This window comes from Ascaphus truei, chromosome 3, assembly GCF_040206685.1.
Source record: "Ascaphus truei isolate aAscTru1 chromosome 3, aAscTru1.hap1, whole genome shotgun sequence".
In the NCBI taxonomy this organism is placed as follows: domain Eukaryota; kingdom Metazoa; phylum Chordata; class Amphibia; order Anura; family Ascaphidae; genus Ascaphus; species Ascaphus truei.
Window position 1 is genome coordinate 11,488,341 of NC_134485.1, and position 21,992 is coordinate 11,510,332.

A 21,992-nucleotide genomic window follows, 5' to 3' on the forward strand; every position below is an offset into this window, starting at 1 on the left:
TAACTACCACACACAACACAACCACCACTAAACAAACACACACACCCAACCCACTGTTCCAATTACCTACCCTTCACCATACACACTACACTGAATACAATGCACATTTACACGTCTCACCACCCACTCCCATTGCACATCAACATCCCACCACACACAAACATATACAACAACACAACACCTCCGCTACTAACACACCTAGCACAATAAATCACCTCTTCCTTTCAATAACATATTTTACACAAAACATTACTATTTACACATCTGTCTAATTTATTGCACACAAACACTCAACTAACCAACACTGACACACACACTCACACACCACACACTCACTATCACATCACACACTCACTCATCCACACACACACCCCACACAATCAACAATCACACACAATAATTACATACACAGTCACCCACCCACCCACTCAGTAACCCACCCACCCACTCACTTAGTCACTCAAAAACTCACTTAGTCACCCACCCACTCACTCAGTCACCCACCCACTCACTCAGTCAAGTCACCCACCCAGTCAGTCACCCACCCAGTCAGTCACCCACCCACCCACCCAGTCACCCATCCAGTCACCCACCCACCCACACACCCACCCAGTCACCCACCCACTCAGTCACCCACCCACCCAGTCAACTCAGTCAACTCAGTCACCCACCCACTCAGTCACCCACCCACTCAGTCACCCACCCAGTCACTCAGTCACCCACCCAGTCACTCAGTCACCCACCCATTCAGTCACCCATTCAGTCAGTCACCCACCCATTCAGTCAGTCACCCACTCACCCACCCACTCACTCACCCAGTCAGTCACCCACTCACCCACCCAGTCAGTCACCCACCCACCCAGTCAGTCACCCACTCACCCACCCAGTCAGTCACCCACTCACCCACCCAGTCAGTCACCCACTCACCCACCCAGTCAGTCACCCACTCACCCACCCAGTCAGTCACCCACTCACCCAGTCAGTCACCCACTCACCCACCCAGTCAGTCACCCACTCACCCACCCAGTCAGTCACACACTCACCCACCCAGTCAGTCTCCCACCCAGTCAGTCTCCCACCCACTCTCCCACTCAGTCTCCCACTCAGTCTCCCACTCACCCACCCATTCAGTTTCCCACTCACCCACCCATTCAGTTTCCCACTCACCCACCCATTCAGTTTCCCACTCACCCACCCATTCAGTTTCCCACTCATCCACCCATTCAGTTTCCCACTCACCCACCCATTCAGTCTCACACTCACCCACCCATTCAGTCTCACACTCACCCACCCATTCAGTCTCACACTCACCCACCCATTCAGTCTCACACTCACCCACCCATTCAGTCTCACACTCACCCACCCATTCAGTCTCACACTCACCTACCCAGTCTCACCCAAAACCACCCACCCACTCACCGACCCCACCTACCCACTCACTGACCCACCCAGTCACCGACCCCAGTCACTGACCCACCCAGTCACCGACCCTGAAAAAGTCACCCAGTCACCGACCCACCCACCGACCCAAACTCAACCCAGAGTCACCCACCCACCCAAAGTCACCCACCCACCGACCCAAAGTCACCCACCGACCCAAAGTCACCCACCCACCAACCCAAAGTCACCCACCCACCGACCCAAAGTCACCCACCCACCGACCCAAAGTCACCCACCCACCGACCCAAAGTCACACACCCACCGACCCAAAGTCACACACCCACCGACCCAAAGTCACCCACCTACCGACCCAAAGTCAAACCGACCCAAAGTCACCCACCCAGTCACCGACCCAAAGTCACCCACTCAGTCACCAACCCACCCACCCACTCAGTCAAGTGTCACCCACCCACCCACACAGTCACCCACACACTCAGTCAACTCAGTCACCCACCTAGCTGTCAAGGGGGGGGGGGAAGCCTAACCCTGTCGTACGCCGTATTACATCCCGGGCAACGCCGGGTCTCTCAGCTAGTATTTAAATAAAAATGAAATAACGAAAGGGGAAAGTGTATTGCAACTTTAACATACATTGTTCCAGTGGGTACGGAGAGCCCTGTACGGGGAACTTGCAGTATAAAGCCGGCGTGCCTTTGGATTAGATGCTGGAGTCTTTGGTAGTGGAGATTGTGTTTTCCATCATATGTTTTAAAAGGTTGTCTATACAATCTAACATGATGAATGTGCCCTTACAATTAAACTCTTCGCAGAAGAGTGCCGCATTAATAGCCTTATGGAACCTGATGTTTTTATGATATGGAATTCATGCTTGCAGTGCATTTTCTTTTATTTATCCTCTTTCAGGGAACTAGATTGATTCTAACAGCCACTGAAAATATCTCGGGGGTTATTTAACAGCTTCAAAAACTGGCAGCAAAACCAGGGCAAATAAATTGCACCAGATTCATCAAAGGACAAACTCCAATTGCTTTTTACAGGACTTCTTATCTGTGATCAATCTCATGCGGTTCGTGCCCTTGTTTCCCAGCCCGGGGACCTTCTCAAATTAACCCCGGTGTTCTTGTGAACTAGCCACTAGGTCAGCTAGCCTCAAAGTGTAAACCCTACATCAGGGGCTCCCAACTGCAGCCCTCATGACACCCTAACAGGTCAGGTTTTAAGGATATCCCTGCTTCAGCACAGGTGCCTCTGTCTTTAAAGGAGCCACTGATTGAGCCACCTGTGCTTAAGCAGGGATATCCTGAAAACCTGACCTGTTGGTGGGCCTTCAGGGCTGGAGTTGAGCGCCCCTTCCCTACATGGTGCATGGGGTCGATTTCCAAAAACCTCTTCACTGCAAAACGGGCTAAACCCAGAGCAAACAAACAAAGAAAAGCAATAGCATTGAAAGGAAAAGGAGTGTACGTTGGGTTCATTACAACGCCTCTGCACTAACCCAGGATATCCCTGCTTCAGCATAGGTGGCTCAACTGGTGCACCACCTGTGCTGATGCAGGGATATCCTAAAAACCTGACCCATTGGTGGCCCTGGAGGATTGGAGTTGGCCACTCTTGCACTAAAGCAAACAACGTAACAATAACCCGGTGCTTCTCCTTAAATAACATACAGTTATTTGGTTTCCGGCCATTATTGTTAATGATATGCACAATGAACAATGTTCGCTGTAACATCGGATATCCCCCTAGAGGCCGTTCAGGGTAATGCAGGGATTTAACCTGACGCAATTTAGGTCAGACCTAAAGGTGGCGCTAGCACCATCCAGACCCTCCCTCCCTCTCCAGCAAAACCCATATTTCAGCGCCACCAACAGGTAAGACAGAGTACTGCGAGTCAACCTGTGATACAATGAAACCAAACTGTCTTGGATCTCATGTTTATGCATTAAACGTTTGCGTGCCTCATAACGTAGTTACCACGTTATGGGGTTTGGCGCTCCGGGGGCCCCCATAACGTAGTGGCTACATCGTGGGTTTTAAGCTTGTTTTTCTAGGGGAGATCACATGTTGCAGGAAGGAAGATTTCATATAAATCTCACCTTTTCGATAAAAAAATGGAGAGAGCGTTTAAAAATAAATAAAGTTTTGGTACTCTGAGTTTGTAAAGAAAGAAAGTGGCATTTCAGGAACTAGTGACATAGTGACACAGTGATATAGTTACACAGTGACACAGTGATATAGTGACAGTGACACAGTGATATAGTTACACAGTGATATAGTGACAGTGACACAGTGATATAGTTACACAGTGACACAGTGATATAGTGACAGTGACACAGTGATATAGTGACATAGTGACACAGTGATATAGTGACAGTGACACAGTGATATAGTGACATAGTGACACAGTGATATAGTTACACAGTGACACAGTGATATAGTGACATAGTGACAGTGATATAGTTACACAGTGACACAGTGACACAGTGATATAGTGACACAGTGACACAGTGATATAGTTACACAGTGACACAGTGATATAGTGACACAGTGATATAGTGACACAGTGACACAGTGATATAGTGACACCGTGATATAGTGACATAGATACATAGTAGATGAATTTGAAAAAAGACAGACGTCCATCAAGTTCCACCTATGCTAAATTTAGACGACATACTTTATCCTATATCCGTATTTACATTATTTTGATCCAGAGGAAGGCAAATAAAAGAAACCTCAGTGACACATTATCCAATGATATCTCATAAGGGGAAAAAATCATTCCTTTCTGAATCCAAATATTAGCAATCAGATTTCTCCCTGAATCAACATCCTTCTCATGTTTACTTATTTCGTATATCCCTGTATACCTTTCCTTTGTAAAAAGATGTCCAATCTTTTTTTTAAGCTATTTATTGTATCTGTCATCACAGTCTCCATGGGTAATGAATCCCACATTGTAACTGCCCTTACTGTAAAGAACCCTTTCCTTTGTTGCTGGTGAAATCTCCTTTCCTCCAACCTTAATGGATGATCCCAAATATATTTATCTATAGTTATCATATCCCCTCTTAGACACTTATTTCTAATGTAAGCAAATCTAAATTAGCTAGCCTCTCCTCATAAATCAGATTTTTAATTAAGTGGTACCCAAAACTATACTCCATATTCAAGGTGTGGTCTTACTAATGCTCTGTAAAGGGCATAATTATGTTTACTTCCCTTCCACCCATTCCCCGTTTTAATGCAAGACAAGATCTTGTTTGTCATTTGCAGCTACTGCATGACTTTGGGCACTATTGCTAAGCCTGCTGTCTACAAGCACACCTAAATCCTTCTCCATCAAGGATTCACCTAATTTTTCCCCATTTAATTTGTTTATTCTTGTTTCCCAAATGCATAACCTTACTGTATTGAACCTCATCTGCCATTTACCTGGCCAAGATTCCAGTCTTTCCAAGTCCTTCTGGAGAGAAATTACATCCTGCTCTGATTCTACTACCTTACACAATTTTGTATCATCAGCAGAGACGGAGACTTTGCCCTCTATGCCAACCTCAAGGTCATTAATAAACAAGTTATAAAGCAGGGGTCCCAGTACTGATCCTTGAGGTTCTCCACACACAACTTAAGCCCAACCTGAAAAGGTTCTATTTACGACAATTCTCTGTTTTCTATCCGTCAACCAGTTTTCAATCCAGGTGCAAATATTTGTACTCTACCCTCATGTGGCACCGTATCAAAAGCCTTTGCAAAATCTAAGTGTACCACATCAACTGCATTACCCTGGTCTAAAATCCTACTTGCCTCTTCAAAAAAACTAATAAGGTTAGTTGGGCATGACCAATCCTTCATAAATCCATGCTGACAATATTACTAATAATGTTGTTTTCTATTAAGTATTTATGAATTTTATCTTCAAGTAGCGCCCCCACTATTTATGTCAGGCTTACAGGTCTATAATTCCCTGGTTGTGATCTAGTTTCCTTTTTAAATATAGGCACCACGTCTGCTTTACGCCAATCTTGTAGTACTGAGACTGTTGAAATAGAGTCCTTGAATATTAAATGTAATGGTTTGGCTATTACCAAACTTTGCTCCTTAAGAACTCTTGGATGCATTCAATCAGGGCCAGGTGCTTTATTGACTTTAATTTTATCAAGCGCCTATGCCCTTCTTCCTCAGTTAACAATTGTTCAACTGAACCACTGATTGAGCCACCTGTGCTGAAGGAGCGATATCCTTAACACCTGACCTGTTGGTGGCCCTTGAGGACTGGAGTTAACCACTCCTGCCCACTGTATAGGCCCTCGAACGCTATACACAGCAGTAAATCTCTTTCGGAGCATGCCATGTCATTTAATTAAAAACAAAAGCATCAAGCCTACAAATGCCAAACTAGAATACGGTATGTGTGAGTTGTTCTAATAAGTGAAACACGTGTATGGCAGTATTGCAAGTGATAACAAAAATACGCTTTCCAAATTATTTTTAATGGACCAATTTACAAATTCTTTATTCAGTAGTTTGGACGAAGAATGTTCATTATTTCACTCCAACCTATTTGATGTGATAATGAACCTGGGTGTTCACATCTCGAGCTATTAAAAAGATGAAAAGCAACCCTCCTGTCACACAAGATACTATGTGTCCACCCTATTAATTATGCAGTGAAGCTGTCTTCCTGTAGCATGGGAAGATGTCAACCCCTTTCACTTGACTAGTTAATTTAAATGGGGCTGAAACCTTCTCGAGCAAGGGAGAAAAGGCTTGAAGCTCAGCCAGGAGCATTAGGTCCATTTTTACTAAGCAGTAACTTAATTTACGGAGTCAGAAGACATCTTAACACGGTTTAGGAAACATGGTCCTTAATGTCAATATAACAACAGCTATCAATAATAATCCCATAGATTATCTGGATCTATTTGATCATTTAACTGGATCAAATGCCCAACTCAAGGTGAAAACAGTTCCCATATTATGTTCAGATAATGATGTTGGCCTCAGATGTGGAACACACCTGAATAAGAGACCTGTGTGTTCTTTAAGTAACTCAACCATCACAGAACCTGATCTGGATGTCAGGCGGCTGCTTCCTTGAATAAGTGCTGTATATAATGTCATTTAATAATATACAGAGCAGTAAAAAAGAGGGGTAAGCAAAATCTAAGTATGCAAAGTGTTACAATGTGACAGAGGAACACACCACACACAGTCTCATATTTTCACAAGGTTAAAAGCAAAGCGGTCTCATGTTCCCCGTGTTACTTGCAGGTTTGGTGACTCCCCTGCAGGTGTCTGTGAGCAAACAGAATATAGAAGTGGCCAGGGGTCAGTCGGCCGGCCTGTACTGCACGTTTATTACCAGCGCAGCGCTCACTAATCTCAACATCATCTGGACCGTAACTCCTCTCTCCAACGCCAACCAGCCCGAGCAGGTAAGGGACCCCATCTCTCTGCATCCAAACAGGACGGGAGACATCCAGCTGCAGCGGACTTCCTGCGATGCGTGTACAGCACTGCTGCAGAGAACGATGGTCACAGAGATAATCTGCGGCCGTACATCTGTACTGCAAATGCACTTAATGCGAGTCAGTTTTCGGGCCTTATTCTTACTCTGCAGGAGGCCCATTGGCAGATATGGAATTATTCTGTTATGACAGATAGTCTTTAGTGCTTTTTTCTTTCTCTCATTCTCCTTTCACCTACAGTATGTAACCCTGTTTCCCCCACCCAATCTCACATAGTGTCTCCTAGGGGAAATACTACTCTGGTTACATCTGTCAGTGTGGTGCATACCTGGTGGTAACAGGGGGCCCTGAGTCTCCCGCATGGTGGTAAAGGGGAATACCAGGACAGGCTTCTGGGGTCTTGCCCAAATTCTACTCACAGGTGCAGCGCCTCCATCTTGTGCAGCCCCCAGCTGTATGGGGTGAAGTCTCTGCAAAAGAACACGTCCCCCTCCTCCCAATATACTTCAGTCTCAGGCAGGAGGTATTTTATTAAAGGTCAGGATACTTTATTTGGGTTCCTTCTTCAGCAGCCACAATCACAGCAGTTGAAGGATCTTCACCTTCAGGATGTCCCTGAACACGCTCCCAGCCAAGGGCACAAAGAGTGGTTCTTGCTCTTCCCCTATCCCCTGGTGGTATAGGAGGTATAGGTTTACCCCACGCTCCCCAGAGGGAGGGCCTCAAGCCTGCCAGAGCCCTGACAGCTGGGTACGGGTAACCTTGCCCCTCTCATGGTAGGGACAGACTGATTAAATCAGGAAGTGCCATGCAATAAGTAGCTCCAGTAAGCACCACCCCTGTGTCTCTAATTGGACACAAGGCCTGATGACACCACCTTCACTGACTCATTGCACTGCATGTGTGGGGAAAACCCATGAGTGTTCCTGGCAACCTGCCCTTACCAGGTATCATGCCAGGAGGAGGATAGACTATAGCCCCAAAACTACCCAGGGCTACACCTAGAATGTGGTATCTAATTTATGGTAATTTGCATTACATCCATTGTTTTCTGTATTATGCTTGTTGGTGGAATCCACCACTCCTTTTTCCTCCCCCCCCCCTCTTCTAACTCCCCCCACTACTCTTTTCTCCTCCTCGCCCCCACTCGTCTTCCCTTCCCCCCCAAATCCTCTTCCCTTCCCCCCCAAATCCTCTTCCCTTCCCCCCCAAATCCTCTTCCCTTCCCCCACTCCTTTCCCTTGCCCCCACTCCTTTCCCTTGCCCCCACTCCTCCCTTCCTCCCCTCTCCCCCCCACTCCTCCTCGCCTTCCCTCCCACTCCTCTTCCTTTCTCCATCCGTTCCTTCTTCTCTGTATCCCTCAGTATCCCCCTATTAAACTCAATAAAAAATATTTATGCAAAAAAATTAATGAAAAGGATGTCAAAACAACTGCGGTCAGAACGCAGAGCTTATGTTATATGCTCGTGTACTGTATATTATTAACAACTGAAATTTCAATAAAAAGAAGATAATAATGGAAGTAAAAAAAATCCCAGTAAATAAAAGCTGAGGTTTGCCATGCGCATGCGTATTGTAGTGTTATGTAACTATGGCGGTGGTTTGAATCCAATTTGGCTGTACAGCATCGGAAGTGATTTCAGAGTATACCAAAGAGCGGGAGCAGGCAACATGTAAAAAGTTTTCTAAACAGATCTTGGACTTGTAAGTATTGATTTTGACGTACAGCAAGTGGATCAATATACAAGTGTGAGGTCCAGATCACTGAATGGTGTAGCACATCTTAGAGCCTGCCAAGCATAGATTCACAAAGGCTTAGCACCATTTACTAACATGGGCTTCACTGTCTTACGTTCCTTTTCATGGGAGGTTTCAGAAATGCAGTATAATCACAGTATCCTTTTGTCTATGCTGTCTCTTTAAAGCTGCAGTTCAAGCTCCCGTTTTTTTTTTCTTTCTTTAGTTTTTTTTTTTTAACTTCAATAGTTTCATGTGGGCAATCTCTAATTACCTAAAGAACTGCATAGCTGCCGGTCAATTCGTTCTCCGTCTATTGATCGGCAAAGTTTGGCGACATCTTTAAATATGGGGAATGTAAATCGTTGCTATAGGAACAAGCATGCTTGTTAAAATAGAAAAAATAGAAAAATAGAATACAAGAAAATTGGTCTTTCAAAGTTGTTTTTTTTTTAAAACAGAAAATGCTAAAAGTATTTTTTCTTACTACAGAACTGATTTATTAAAAAAAACACACATGCAGGATATTGCATGAACTGCAGCTTTAACTGGAAATTACGATAATGTTTTTACAGTATCAGAAGTGATCACAGATCCATTGAAACGCTATAGGGTTGGGTATCACTATCAGCCTTTGCTGTGAGGAGTGTTACATTATATACTTTGAAATGCCGTTCAAACCCTGTTCTCTGGGTATGTTATATGTTGTAATTAATTGTTGATACCACTGTAGTCAGTGGGCCACACCATAGCTGTGTGTTCAGGACTATATATATATGTATGTATGTATGTGTATGTACAATGGGGACCTAATTACTTTGCTTATTCCCTATTCCAGGTTATCATTTATCAGGGTGGGCAGGTGTTCAGTGGTGCCGCACAATTCAACGGGCGAGTCGGGTTTATGCAGACCATGCCAAACACCAATGCCTCCATCTACATCAACAACACCCAGCTGTCTGACACTGGAACCTACCAGTGCATGGTCAACAACCTTCCCGACAGGGGGGACAGGAACATTGGGGTCATGGGACTTAACGTTTTAGGTGAGCAGAGACAGCCAGACCTGGCCCTGGATGTTGTGTTATCCATGGCTACATCTTAATAAGTACATTTATATTCATATACACTTTTAAGATTCCTTGTTCTGTTTTCGTTGGTAATTTTTACCTCTCAGTTTTGCACTCAGTGGAGATCTGTTACACATTAGGAATTTCAGGATGTAATTAGTTTGCCAATTCTCATTTAACAGTTTGTATTATTATTTTTATTATCATTATTATCATCACCTTTTATTTTTAGGCGCCAACATAGTCTCCAGTGCAGTACAATGTTAGACGTGGACAATAACATTAGTACATATATGTCAAGGCAAACAGACAAGAGGTCCATGTCCCAAGCGGCTTACAATCTTGAAGGAAGGGAGTGGAAACACAGGGAATAGTGTGTGTGTGTGTGTGTGTGTGTGTGTGTGTGTGTGTGTGTGTGTGTGTGTGTGTGTGTGTGTGTGTGTGTGTGTGTGTGTGTGTGTGTGTGTGTGTGAGTTTCTCAGCAAGGGTTTGGCTACCAACATCAGGACTGTAAATAAGCAGTTCTAGGATGAAAGTAAAAACAGGCCTCAGGAGAGAGTTGGATAAGTCTCCTTGAAACAGGTATATTTTTAAGGGGCTTTTATATGTACTGTATGTGTAATAGGGGAGATCCTGATTGTGCGCGGTACAGAATTGTAGAGTTGGCGCGCGGCACGGGAAAAGTCTTGCAGGCGGGAGTGAGAGGAAGTGATAAGGGAGGTGGCGAGATGTGAATCAAGGGCGGAGAGTAGACTGCGTGTGGGAGAGTACAGGACTCGCAAATAAGATCATAGATGTAGAGAGGAGCGGGGTTATGTACAGTAGGTGTCTTGAATTTGTCTTTGTAGGGTGTGGGTAGCCAGTGTAGTGACTTGCATAATGATGCAGCAGAAGTAGAGCGGTTAGTGAGGTAAATTAGCCTGGCAGCAGCATTAAGAATGGACTGGAGAGGAAACAGGCGGCAGAGGGGAGACCAACTAGAAGCAGGTTGCAGTAGTCCAGTCGGGATATAATGAGGACGTTAGCAAGAATTTTGGTGGATTGTTCATTGAGGACGGGACCTATTTTAGTAATGTTGTGGAGGTAGAAACTACACGATTTGGAGAGGAACTGAATGTGCAGGATGAATGAGGAGTCAAGAATGATACCTAGGCATCTTGCTTGGGGTATCGGAGTTATGGTGGAGCCATCTATTACATGTGAGAAATCCGGTATAGGTGTAGAGTTAGGAGGGAAAATGATGAGTTTAGATTTTGACATGTAGGGTTTCATATAGTGATTGGACATCCTTGAGGAGATCGCAGAAAGACAGTTATCATCAAGGGAGTGGAGAGAAGATGTAGATTTGGGCATCATTGTCCCAAAGGTGATGGTGAAACCCAAATGAAACTTAGTTACCAAGAGAAGAGGTGTAAATGGAGAATGGTAAAGGTCATAGAACAAAGCCCTGGAGTTCACGAACTATGAGTGGGAGTGAGGTGTAGGAGGATGTGCCAGCAATGGAAACACTGAAACTGCAATGAGTTTAGTAAGATTTAAATCAGGAGAGGGCACTGCAATGGAGGGTGTGCAGAAGGGGGGAGGGGGTGACAACGTTATTAAAAGCAGCAGAAAGATCCAAAAGAACAAGTACGCAGATTTGCCCTTGAGTAGATCATTAGTGACTTTTGTTAAGGCAGTTTCACTGGAGAGTTTAGGACATAATCCAGACTGGAATGTGTCAATGAGAGAGTTAGAAAAGAGAAAGTCTAGTGTGCGGTTACAAATAAGTCATTAAAGAAGTTTGGAGGCACATGGCAGAAGGGAGATAAGACGGAAGGGGATGCAGGATCGATGTTAGGATGGGTGTTGCAGAAACATGCTTGAAGGATGATGGAATAGAGCCTGTGTTCAGAGAACGTTGAGGAGATGAGTTGCAGTAGTGTAGGAATAATTGTGATGGCGAGTGAATGGATGGGACAGGAAGGAGAGGGCAGGTTGTAGAAAGAGGATGAGGAGAGAAGACCTCCTCCTCAGGAACGGTTTGGAAGGCCTAATCATTTTAACGGAGCTTTGATTTGGTGGTACAATTTATTTTAGGGGAAGAAAGATTGTATTTTTCAGGAGATAAATATTTAACAACACAATATATCAATAAAATGTATTTCTTGTTGACATGTGGCTAATTCAGTAAACGTACAATAGGGAATGTTCCGAATACGCTGTCTGTGAGATTAAAGGGTGTTTCACTAGGAGAGAACAGAGGAAACAGGGTGGACATGGACTGTGAGGAGAGTGGTTAGGGTAAGAGACCGAGGCTGGGATTCACTAACCTGCAATGAGGGACAACTTTATTTCATAAAGCGCGTCACAGTTACAGTATAGCGCGCGGTACGCAGCACAGAGGAATGTTACAGGCACAGTCCCTGCCCAGGTGAGCTTACACTCTATGATTTTGGTGTCGGAGGCACAGGGAATCATAGAAAGTTCTAGGCTAAAGGTGAATAGAAAGATTTTACAACAGAAGCCCTAATATGTTGTTATAATATGGGAGGAAACTGGACCCAAGTGGAGATAAAATCAGAGGTAGGGTAGTAGAAAAAGATATCAATGACAAATGAAATGATTGATTGTCATACAGTATAAAGAAGTGTCAATACAATCAATAAAAAAGGTGCTTCAAACAAAACAGGCAGTGAGCGAGTCCAAGATATTTAGGCCTATATTCACTAAGTAATGCTATTCCACAAGGCACCTTCCCATGCTGGAAGACATATTTTGGCCCGGTCAAGTGAACAGGCCTGGTGTCTTCCGGTGCTAGAAGGCGTCTTGTGCAAATGTGGCCCATAATCTGACCACATAAATACAAATATTAAAATCAATGAGGACACTGATGTGATCAATATTATTATGTGTGGTCAACTCTTGGTATTCCTTCCCTGGCAGTGCCTCCCTCTGACCCACTTTGCAACGTTCAGGGGTCTCTGGACATCGGAAATGACATAACACTGACCTGCAGCTCGGTGGAAGGAATTCCCAGGCCGACCTACATCTGGGAGAGGCTGGACAGCACGCCCATCCTTCCTGCCACCGCAACACAAGGTGTGTGCTCAAAGCCCATCAATGGGAGGCGGGCTGGATGTGCCAAACAGACCAAACCTCAAGCAATCATCCCAGCCAGGTCTGATTAGTATTAAGTGCTGGGAGACGAGGCAACGTCATCCCCCGGGGTATTGAAGTGGAACATGTTTCTCTTTCTTTTAATTGCTAAGATGTAAACATTTCTACAGGAAAAAGTCAGATAGTTAGAGAGAAGCAGATTCAATGCCCCAGAAAGGAAAATACCCTACGGCTTTCAATGGGATTCATTTTTTTTATTATTTTTATAACGCTGTTCTTGCTTTGGTTTTTAGTAAATCTTTTTTATTTTCTGGTGACGGAGCAGAATAGGTTATTGCCAATACATTGTCCGGCTTCTTATTCCCGCTGTCTAGAAGTTGCTGACAGAGATGTACTCCAGCAGCCGAAAAAATGAATGCGTTAGTGTGAATCATAAATCCCGGCGTATAAATGGTTCCGCGTGTAATGATTCCGATGTGCTTGGCCTTGCTTATTCCTGCCTGACTTCCCGAGTAATGAGTGAAGGGGAATGTGTGTAATACAGAGGAATGCTAGGGGTGTTAATCACACATTCATTGAAATTAATGCTGAGGTATCATTGTAGTTATCTTGTGTATGGAAATACTATGTACGTATATTTGCACGTTGAACAGCATCAACAAGTTAATTTACTTTATACATATTATAGCATACTTTTAATAACTTCTTTATATTGGAGGTTTTATTTAGTTTATTTATATTATGCATGGTTTTTTCTCCCCCTCTATTTTAATCAGAAAGTAGATTAAACAACTAGGAGCCTGTACGTTGTGTTGAGGAAGAATTGTTTCTAATACTTGCTGTGTCGATGATCTTTGCAGACCAATTCCAAGGTACAATTCTGCTGAGAAACATAAGCACTGCATCCTCGGGACGCTATCAGTGTGTGTCGTCCAATCTGATGGGAGCCAGGACCTGCCTCCTAGATCTGCAAATCGTTGCACGTATGTTGTGTTTAAAACATTAGACAGGGAGACAGAAATGACACTGCTGTGCACACTGGAAAACCTTTACCGTCATACATCTGTAGTATGATTCTACAGCAGGCTGGCCAACTCCAGTCCTCAAGGGCCACCAACAAGTCAGGCTATCCCCGCTTCAGCACAGGTGGCTCAATCAGTGGTTCAGTCGAAGAATGGACAACGCCAGTCTTCAAGGGCCACCAACAGGTCAGGTATTAGGTATATCCCTGCTTCAGCACAGTAGGCTCAATCAGTATTCAACAGTCACTGATTGAACCACCTGTGCTGAAGCAGGGATATCCCAAATACCTGACCTGTTGGTGGCCCTTGAGGACTGGAGTTGGCCATCCCTACACAACAGGAAGTATTATCATTATGATTTTATTTGTATGAGGTCAACTTCGGTACAATGTACAACACATATCTTACACCGCCCCCCTGTATTGTTGACTATATTGCACTGACGGTTCCTAACGTGTTCAGATTGGGGCGTTACACTCCGATTCCTCATTGTTTCTGACATTGGTTGTTGTTAAAGACTTCCTTTGTGTCCGCAGCTCAGCACCAAAGTGTGGGGCTGATTGTTGGAGCTGTAGCCGCTGGCGCACTGGTGCTGATCGTATGCATTGTTGTCGTGGCGGTGGGCTTATTCTACTGGAGGAACAAGCATAAAGACGAGGAGGAGGACGAGATCCCCAATGAAATCAGGTACCCAGTCTATATGCACTGCATGCGCCAAGAGCAGATGTTGGCAGCGCGTTCAGTAGCAGGCCTGGGCCACCGGAATCGGACATTTGGTCGCAGCTGTTTTGCCGCGATCAAGTCGCCGGCGCTTGGCCTCTTGAGGGAGCTTTTCCTGCAGCCGCTCCGCCTCTGGACACCCGACCGCCGGACGTTTCGCCAATAGGGTAAGTTAAGGGGTTTTAGCAGTTAGGGTAGGGGGTTATGGATAGAGGGTTTTGGGTAAGGGCTTAGGTTTTAGGTTAAGGGGTTTTAGGGTAAGGGGGTTTTAGGGTAAGGGGTTTTAGGGTAAGGGGTTTTTAGGCTAAGGGGTTACGTTTTTTAGGCTAGTGGATACTGTTAGTATTAGGGATTAAGATCGGGGGGAGGGGGGTTTACAGTAAGGGGTAAGGTTAGGGACTTACCTTGGCGGTGAAATGACCGGCGGAGAGATGTCACTGCGGTGAGGCGAGTGGCGGCCAAACCCCAGCTGTGACTTGGTCGTGGCGAAATGGCCGTGGCCAATTGTCCTAGAGCTCTGGGTTACACTGATATAGTGCAGGATGTTTGTATGATTTTCTTGTCTCTAGGTTTTGCTTGAAGTTCCTATTTGAAGCACTGAACCCAGTGAGTGTGCACGCCAGCCTCTGAATATAGAGCCTATAAATATTATATTTGTATATAAAATGCATGCATTCACCTGAGCTTTCTAATGCACGGCCCATCCCTGACTTGTGCTCGGGCGGCTTCCCCACTGTCCAACTGTCCAACTGTCTTATAATCACCAGCTGGAAACACAGGGCTGCTCACCAAGTTACTGGGATATGAACTGCACTTACTGTACGCTAAGGATGAAGCCTTATATACTATCACTAAGGGGAATGAAGCCTTATATACTATCACTAAGGGGAACGAAGCCTTATATACTATCACTAAGGGGAGTGAAGCCTTATATACTACCACTAAGGGGAGTGAAGCCTTATATACTATCACTAAGGGGAGTGAAGCCTTATATACTATCACTAAGGGGAACGAAGCCTTATATACTATCACTAAGGGGAGTGAAGCCTTATATACTATCACTAAGGGGAGTGAAGCCTTATATACTATCACTAAGGGGAGTGAAGCCTTATATACTATCACTAAGGGGAGTGAAGCCTTATATACTATCACTAAGGGGAGTGAAGCCTTATATACTATCACTAAGGGGAGTGAAGCCTTATATACTATCACTAAGGGGAGTGAAGCCTTATATACTATCACTAAGGGGAGTGAAGCCTTATATACTATCACTAAGGGGAGTGAAGCCTTATATACTATCACTAAGGGGAGTGAAGCCTTATATACTATCACTAAGGGGAGTGAAGCCTTATATACTATCACTAAGGGGAGTGAAGCCTTATATACTATCACTAAGGGGAGTGAAGCCTTATATACTATCACTAAGGGGAGTGAAGCCTTATATACTATCACTAAGGGGAGTGAAGCCTTATATACTATCACTAAGGGGAGTGAAGCCTTATATACTATCACTAAGGGGAGTGAAGCCTTATATACTATCACTAAGGGGAGTGAAGCCTTATATACTATCACTAAGGGGAGTGAAGCCTTATATACTATCACTAAGGGGAGTGAAGCCTTATATACTATCACTAAGGGGAGTGAAGCCTTATATACTATCACTAAGGGGAACGAAGCCTTATATACTATCACTAAGGGGAGTGAAGCCTTATATACTATCACTAAGGGGAGTGAAGCCTTATATACTATCACTAAGGGGAGTGAAGCCTTATATACTATCACTAAGGGGAGTGAAGCCTTATATACTATCTCTAAGGGGAATGAAGCCTTATATACTATCACTAAGGGGAGTGAAGCCTTATATACTATCACTAAGGGGAGTGAAGCCTTATATACTATCACTAAGGGGAATGAAGCCTTATATACTATCACTAAGGGGAGTGAAGCCTTATATACTATCACTAAGGGGAGTGAAGCCTTATATACTATCACTAAGGGGAATGAAGCCTTATATACTATCACTAAGGGGAGTGAAGCCTTATATACTATCACTAAGGGGAGTGAAGCCTTATATACTATCACTAAGGGGAATGAAGCCTTATATACTATCACTAAGGGGAGTGAAGCCTTATATACTATCACTAAGGGGAGTGAAGCCTTATATACTATCACTAAGGGGAGTGAAGCCTTATATACTATCACTAAGGGGAGTGAAGCCTTATATACTATCACTAAGGGGAGTGAAGCCTTATATACTATCACTAAGGGGAGTGAAGCCTTATATACTACCACTAAGGGGAGTGAAGCCTTATATACTACCACTAAGGGGAGTGAAGCCTTATATACTATCACTAAGGGGAGTGAAGCCTTATATACTATCACTAAGGGGAGTGAAGCCTTATATACTACCACTAAGGGGAGTGAAGCCTTATATACTACCACTAAGGGGAGTGAAGCCTTATATACTATCACTAAGGGGAGTGAAGCCTTATATACTATCACTAAGGGGAATGAAGCCTTATATACTATCACTAAGGGGAGTGAAGCCTTATATACTATCACTAAGGGGAGTGAAGCCTTATATACTATCACTAAGGGGAACAAAGCCTTATATACTATCACTAAGGGGAGTGAAGCCTTATATACTATCACTAAGGGGAGTGAAGCCTTATATACTATCACTAAGGGGAGTGAAGCCTTATATACTATCTCTAAGGGGAATGAAGCCTTATATACTATCACTAAGGGGAGTGAAGCCTTATATACTATCACTAAGGGGAGTGAAGCGTTATATACTATCACTAAGGGGAGTGAAGCCTTATATACTATCACTAAGGGGAGTGAAGCCTTATATACTATCACTAAGGGGAGTGAAGCCTTATATACACTATCACTAAGGGGAGTGAAGCCTTATATACTATCACTAAGGGGAGTGAAGCCTTATATACAATCACTAAGGGGAGTGAAGCCTTATATACTATCACTAAGGGGAATGAAGCCTTATATACTATCACTAAGGGGAGTGAAGCCTTATATACTATCACTAAGGGGAGTGAAGCCTTATATACTATCACTAAGGGGAGTGAAGCCTTATATACTATCACTAAGGGGAATGAAGCCTTATATACTATCACTAAGGGGAGTGAAGCCTTATATACTATCACTAAGGGGAGTGAAGCCTTATATACTATCACTAAGGGGAATGAAGCCTTATATACTATCACTAAGGGGAGTGAAGCCTTATATACTATCACTAAGGGGAGTGAAGCCTTATATACTATCACTAAGGGGAGTGAAGCCTTATATACTATCACTAAGGGGAGTGAAGCCTTATATACTATCACTAAGGGGAGTGAAGCCTTATATACTATCACTAAGGGGAGTGAAGCCTTATATACTATCACTAAGGGGAGTGAAGCCTTATATACTATCACTAAGGGGAGTGAAGCCTTATATACTATCACTAAGGGGAGTGAAGCCTTATATACTATCACTAAGGGGAGTGAAGCCTTATATACTATCACTAAGGGGAGTGAAGCCTTATATACTATCACTAAGGGGAGTGAAGCCTTATATACTATCACTAAGGGGAGTGAAGCCTTATATACTATCACTAAGGGGAGTGAAGCCTTATATACTATCACTAAGGGGAGTGAAGCCTTATATACTATCACTAAGGGGAGTGAAGCCTTATATACTATCACTAAGGGGAGTGAAGCCTTATATACTATCACTAAGGGGAGTGAAGCCTTATATACTATCTCTAAGGGGAGTGAAGCCTTATATACTATCACTAAGGGGAACGAAGCCTTATATACTATCACTAAGGGGAGTGAAGCCTTATATACTATCACTAAGGGGAGTGAAGCCTTATATACTATCTCTAAGGGGAATGAAGCCTTATATACTATCACTAAGGGGAGTGAAGCCTTATATACTATCTCTAAGGGGAATGAAGCCTTATATACTATCACTAAGGGGAGTGAAGCCTTATATACTATCACTAAGGGGAGTGAAGCCTTATATACTATCACTAAGGGGAGTGAAGCCTTATATACTATCACTAAGGGGAGTGAAGCCTTATATACTATCACTAAGGGGAGTGAAGCCTTATATACTATCACTAAGGGGAGTGAAGCCTTATATACAATCACTAAGGGGAGTGAAGCCTTATATACTATCACTAAGGGGAATGAAGCCTTATATACTATCACTAAGGGGAGTGAAGCCTTATATACTATCACTAAGGGGAGTGAAGCCTTATATACTATCACTAAGGGGAGTGAAGCCTTATATACTATCACTAAGGGGAGTGAAACCTTATATACTATCACTAAGGGGAGTGAAGCCTTATATACTATCACTAAGGGGAGTGAAGCCTTATATACTATCACTAAGGGGAACGAAGCCTTATATACTATCACTAAGGGGAGTGAAGCCTTATATACTATCACTAAGGGGAGTGAAGCCTTATATACTATCACTAAGGGGAGTGAAGCCTTATATACTATCACTAAGGGGAGTGAAGCCTTATATACTATCACTAAGGGGAGTGAAGCCTTATATACTATCACTAAGGGGAGTGAAGCCTTATATACTATCACTAAGGGGAACGAAGCCTTATATACTATCACTAAGGGGAGTGAAGCCTTATATACTATCACTAAGGGGAGTGAAGCCTTATATACTATCACTAAGGGGAGTGAAGCCTTATATACTATCACTAAGGGGAGTGAAGCCTTATATACTATCACTAAGGGGAGTGAAGCCTTATATACTATCTCTAAGGGGAATGAAGCCTTATATACTATCACTAAGGGGAGTGAAGCCTTATATACTATCACTAAGGGGAATGAAGCCTTATATACTATCACTAAGGGGAGTGAAGCCTTATATACTATCACTAAGGGGAGTGAAGCCTTATATACTATCACTAAGGGGAGTGAAGCCTTATATACTATCACTAAGGGGAGTGAAGCCTTATATACTATCACTAAGGGGAGTGAAGCCTTATATACTATCACTAAGGGGAGTGAAGCCTTATATACTATCACTAAGGGGAGTGAAGCCTTATATACTATCACTAAGGGGAGTGAAGCCTTATATACTATCACTAAGGGGAGTGAAGCCTTATATACTATCACTAAGGGGAGTGAAGCCTTATATACTATCACTAAGGGGAGTGAAGCCTTATATACTATCACTAAGGGGAGTGAAGCCTTATATACTATCACTAAGGGGAGTGAAGCCTTATATACTATCACTAAGGGGAACGAAGCCTTATATACTATCACTAAGGGAGTGAAGCCTTATATACTATCACTAAGGGGAGTGAAGCCTTATATACTATCACTAAGGGGAGTGAAGCCTTATATACTATCACTAAGGGGAGTGAAGCCTTATATACTATCACTAAGGGGAGTGAAGCCTTATATACTATCACTAAGGGGAGTGAAGCCTTATATACTATCACTAAGGGGAGTGAAGCCTTATATACTATCACTAAGGGGAACGAAGCCTTATATACTATCACTAAGGGGAGTGAAGCCTTATATACTATCACTAAGGGGAGTGAAGCCTTATATACTATCACTAAGGGGAACGAAGCCTTATATACTATCACTAAGGGGAGTGAAGCCTTATATACTATCACTATGGGGAGTGAAGCCTTATATACTATCACTAAGGGGAGTGAAGCCTTATATACTATCACTAAGGGGAATGAAGCCTTATATACTATCACTAAGGGGAGTGAAGCCTTATATACTATTACTAAGGGGAGTGAAGCCTTATATACTATCACTAAGGGGAGTGAAGCCTTATATACTATCACTAAGGGGAGTGAAGCCTTATATACTATCACTAAGGGGAATGAAGCCTTATATACTATCACTAAGGGGAGTGAAGCTTATATACTATCACTAAGGGGAGTGAAGCCTTATATACTATCACTAAGGGGAGTGAAGCCTTATATACAATCACTAAGGGGAGTGAAGCCTCATATACTATCACTAAGGGGAACGAAGCCTTATATACTATCACTAAGGGGAGTGAAGCCTTATATACTATCACTAAGGGGAGTGAAGCCTTATATACTATCACTAAGGGGAGTGAAGCCTTATATACTATCACTAAGGGGAGTGAAGCCTTATATACTATCACTAAGGGGAATGAAGCCTTATATACTATCACTAAGGGGAGTGAAGCCTTATATACTATTACTAAGGGGAGTGAAGCCTTATATATTATCACTAAGGGGAGTGAAGCCTTATATACTATCACTAAGGGGAGTGAAGCCTTATATACTATCACTAAGGGGAATGAAGCCTTATATACTATCACTAAGGGGAGTGAAGCCTTATATACTATCACTAAGGGGAGTGAAGCCTTATATACTATCACTAAGGGGAGTGAAGCCTTATATACTATCACTAAGGGGAATGAAGCCTTATATACTATCACTAAGGGGAGTGAAGCCTTATATACTATCACTAAGGGGAATGAAGCCTTATATACTATCACTAAGGGGAGTGAAGCCTTATATACTATCACTAAGGGGAATGAAGCCTTATATACTATCACTAAGGGGAGTGAAGCCTTATATACTATCACTAAGGGGAGTGAAGCCTTATATACTATCACTAAGGGGAACGAAGCCTTATATACTATCACTAAGGGGAGTGAAGCCTTATATACTATCACTAAGGGGAGTGAAGCCTTATATACTATCACTAAGGGGAGTGAAGCCTTATATACTATCACTAAGGGGAGTGAAGCCTTATATACTATCACTAAGGGGAGTGAAGCCTTATATACTATCACTAAGGGGAGTGAAGCCTTATATACTATCACTAAGGGGAACGAAGCCTTATATACTATCACTAAGGGGAGTGAAGCCTTATATACTATCACTAAGGGGAGTGAAGCCTTATATACTATCACTAAGGGGAGTGAAGCCTTATATACTATCACTAAGGGGAGTGAAGCCTTATATACTATCACTAAGGGGAGTGAAGCCTTATATACTATCACTAAGGGGAGTGAAGCCTTATATACTATCACTAAGGGGAGTGAAGCTTATATACTATCACTAAGGGGAGTGAAGCCTTATATACTATCACTAAGGGGAGTGAAGCCTTATATACTATCACTAAGGGGAACGAAGCCTTATATACTATCACTAAGGGGAGTGAAGCCTTATATACTATCACTAAGGGGAGTGAAGCCTTATATACTATCACTAAGGGGAGTGAAGCCTTATATACTATCACTAAGGGGAGTGAAGCCTTATATACTATCACTATGGGGAGTGAAGCCTTATATACTATCACTATGGGGAGTGAAGCCTTATATACTATCACTAAGGGGAATGAAGCCTTATATACTATCACTAAGGGGAGTGAAGCCTTATATACTATCACTAAGGGGAGTGAAGCCTTATATACTATCACTAAGGGGAGTGAAGCCTTAT

The 21,992-nt window shown here is 43.3% G+C and overlaps 1 protein-coding gene across 1 annotated transcript in view; it reads left to right on the forward strand.

Moving 5' to 3' along the window:
- IGSF11 (immunoglobulin superfamily member 11) overlaps positions 1-21,992 on the forward strand; it is a 255,698-nt gene that overhangs the window by 223,853 nt on the left and 9,853 nt on the right. The window contains exons 2-6 of the mRNA XM_075593642.1: positions 6,676-6,839; positions 9,449-9,656; positions 12,606-12,761; positions 13,640-13,762; positions 14,338-14,488. Coding sequence (XP_075449757.1) covers positions 6,676-6,839; positions 9,449-9,656; positions 12,606-12,761; positions 13,640-13,762; positions 14,338-14,488 — 802 coding nt within the window. The remainder of the gene's footprint in view (positions 1-6,675; positions 6,840-9,448; positions 9,657-12,605; positions 12,762-13,639; positions 13,763-14,337; positions 14,489-21,992) is intronic.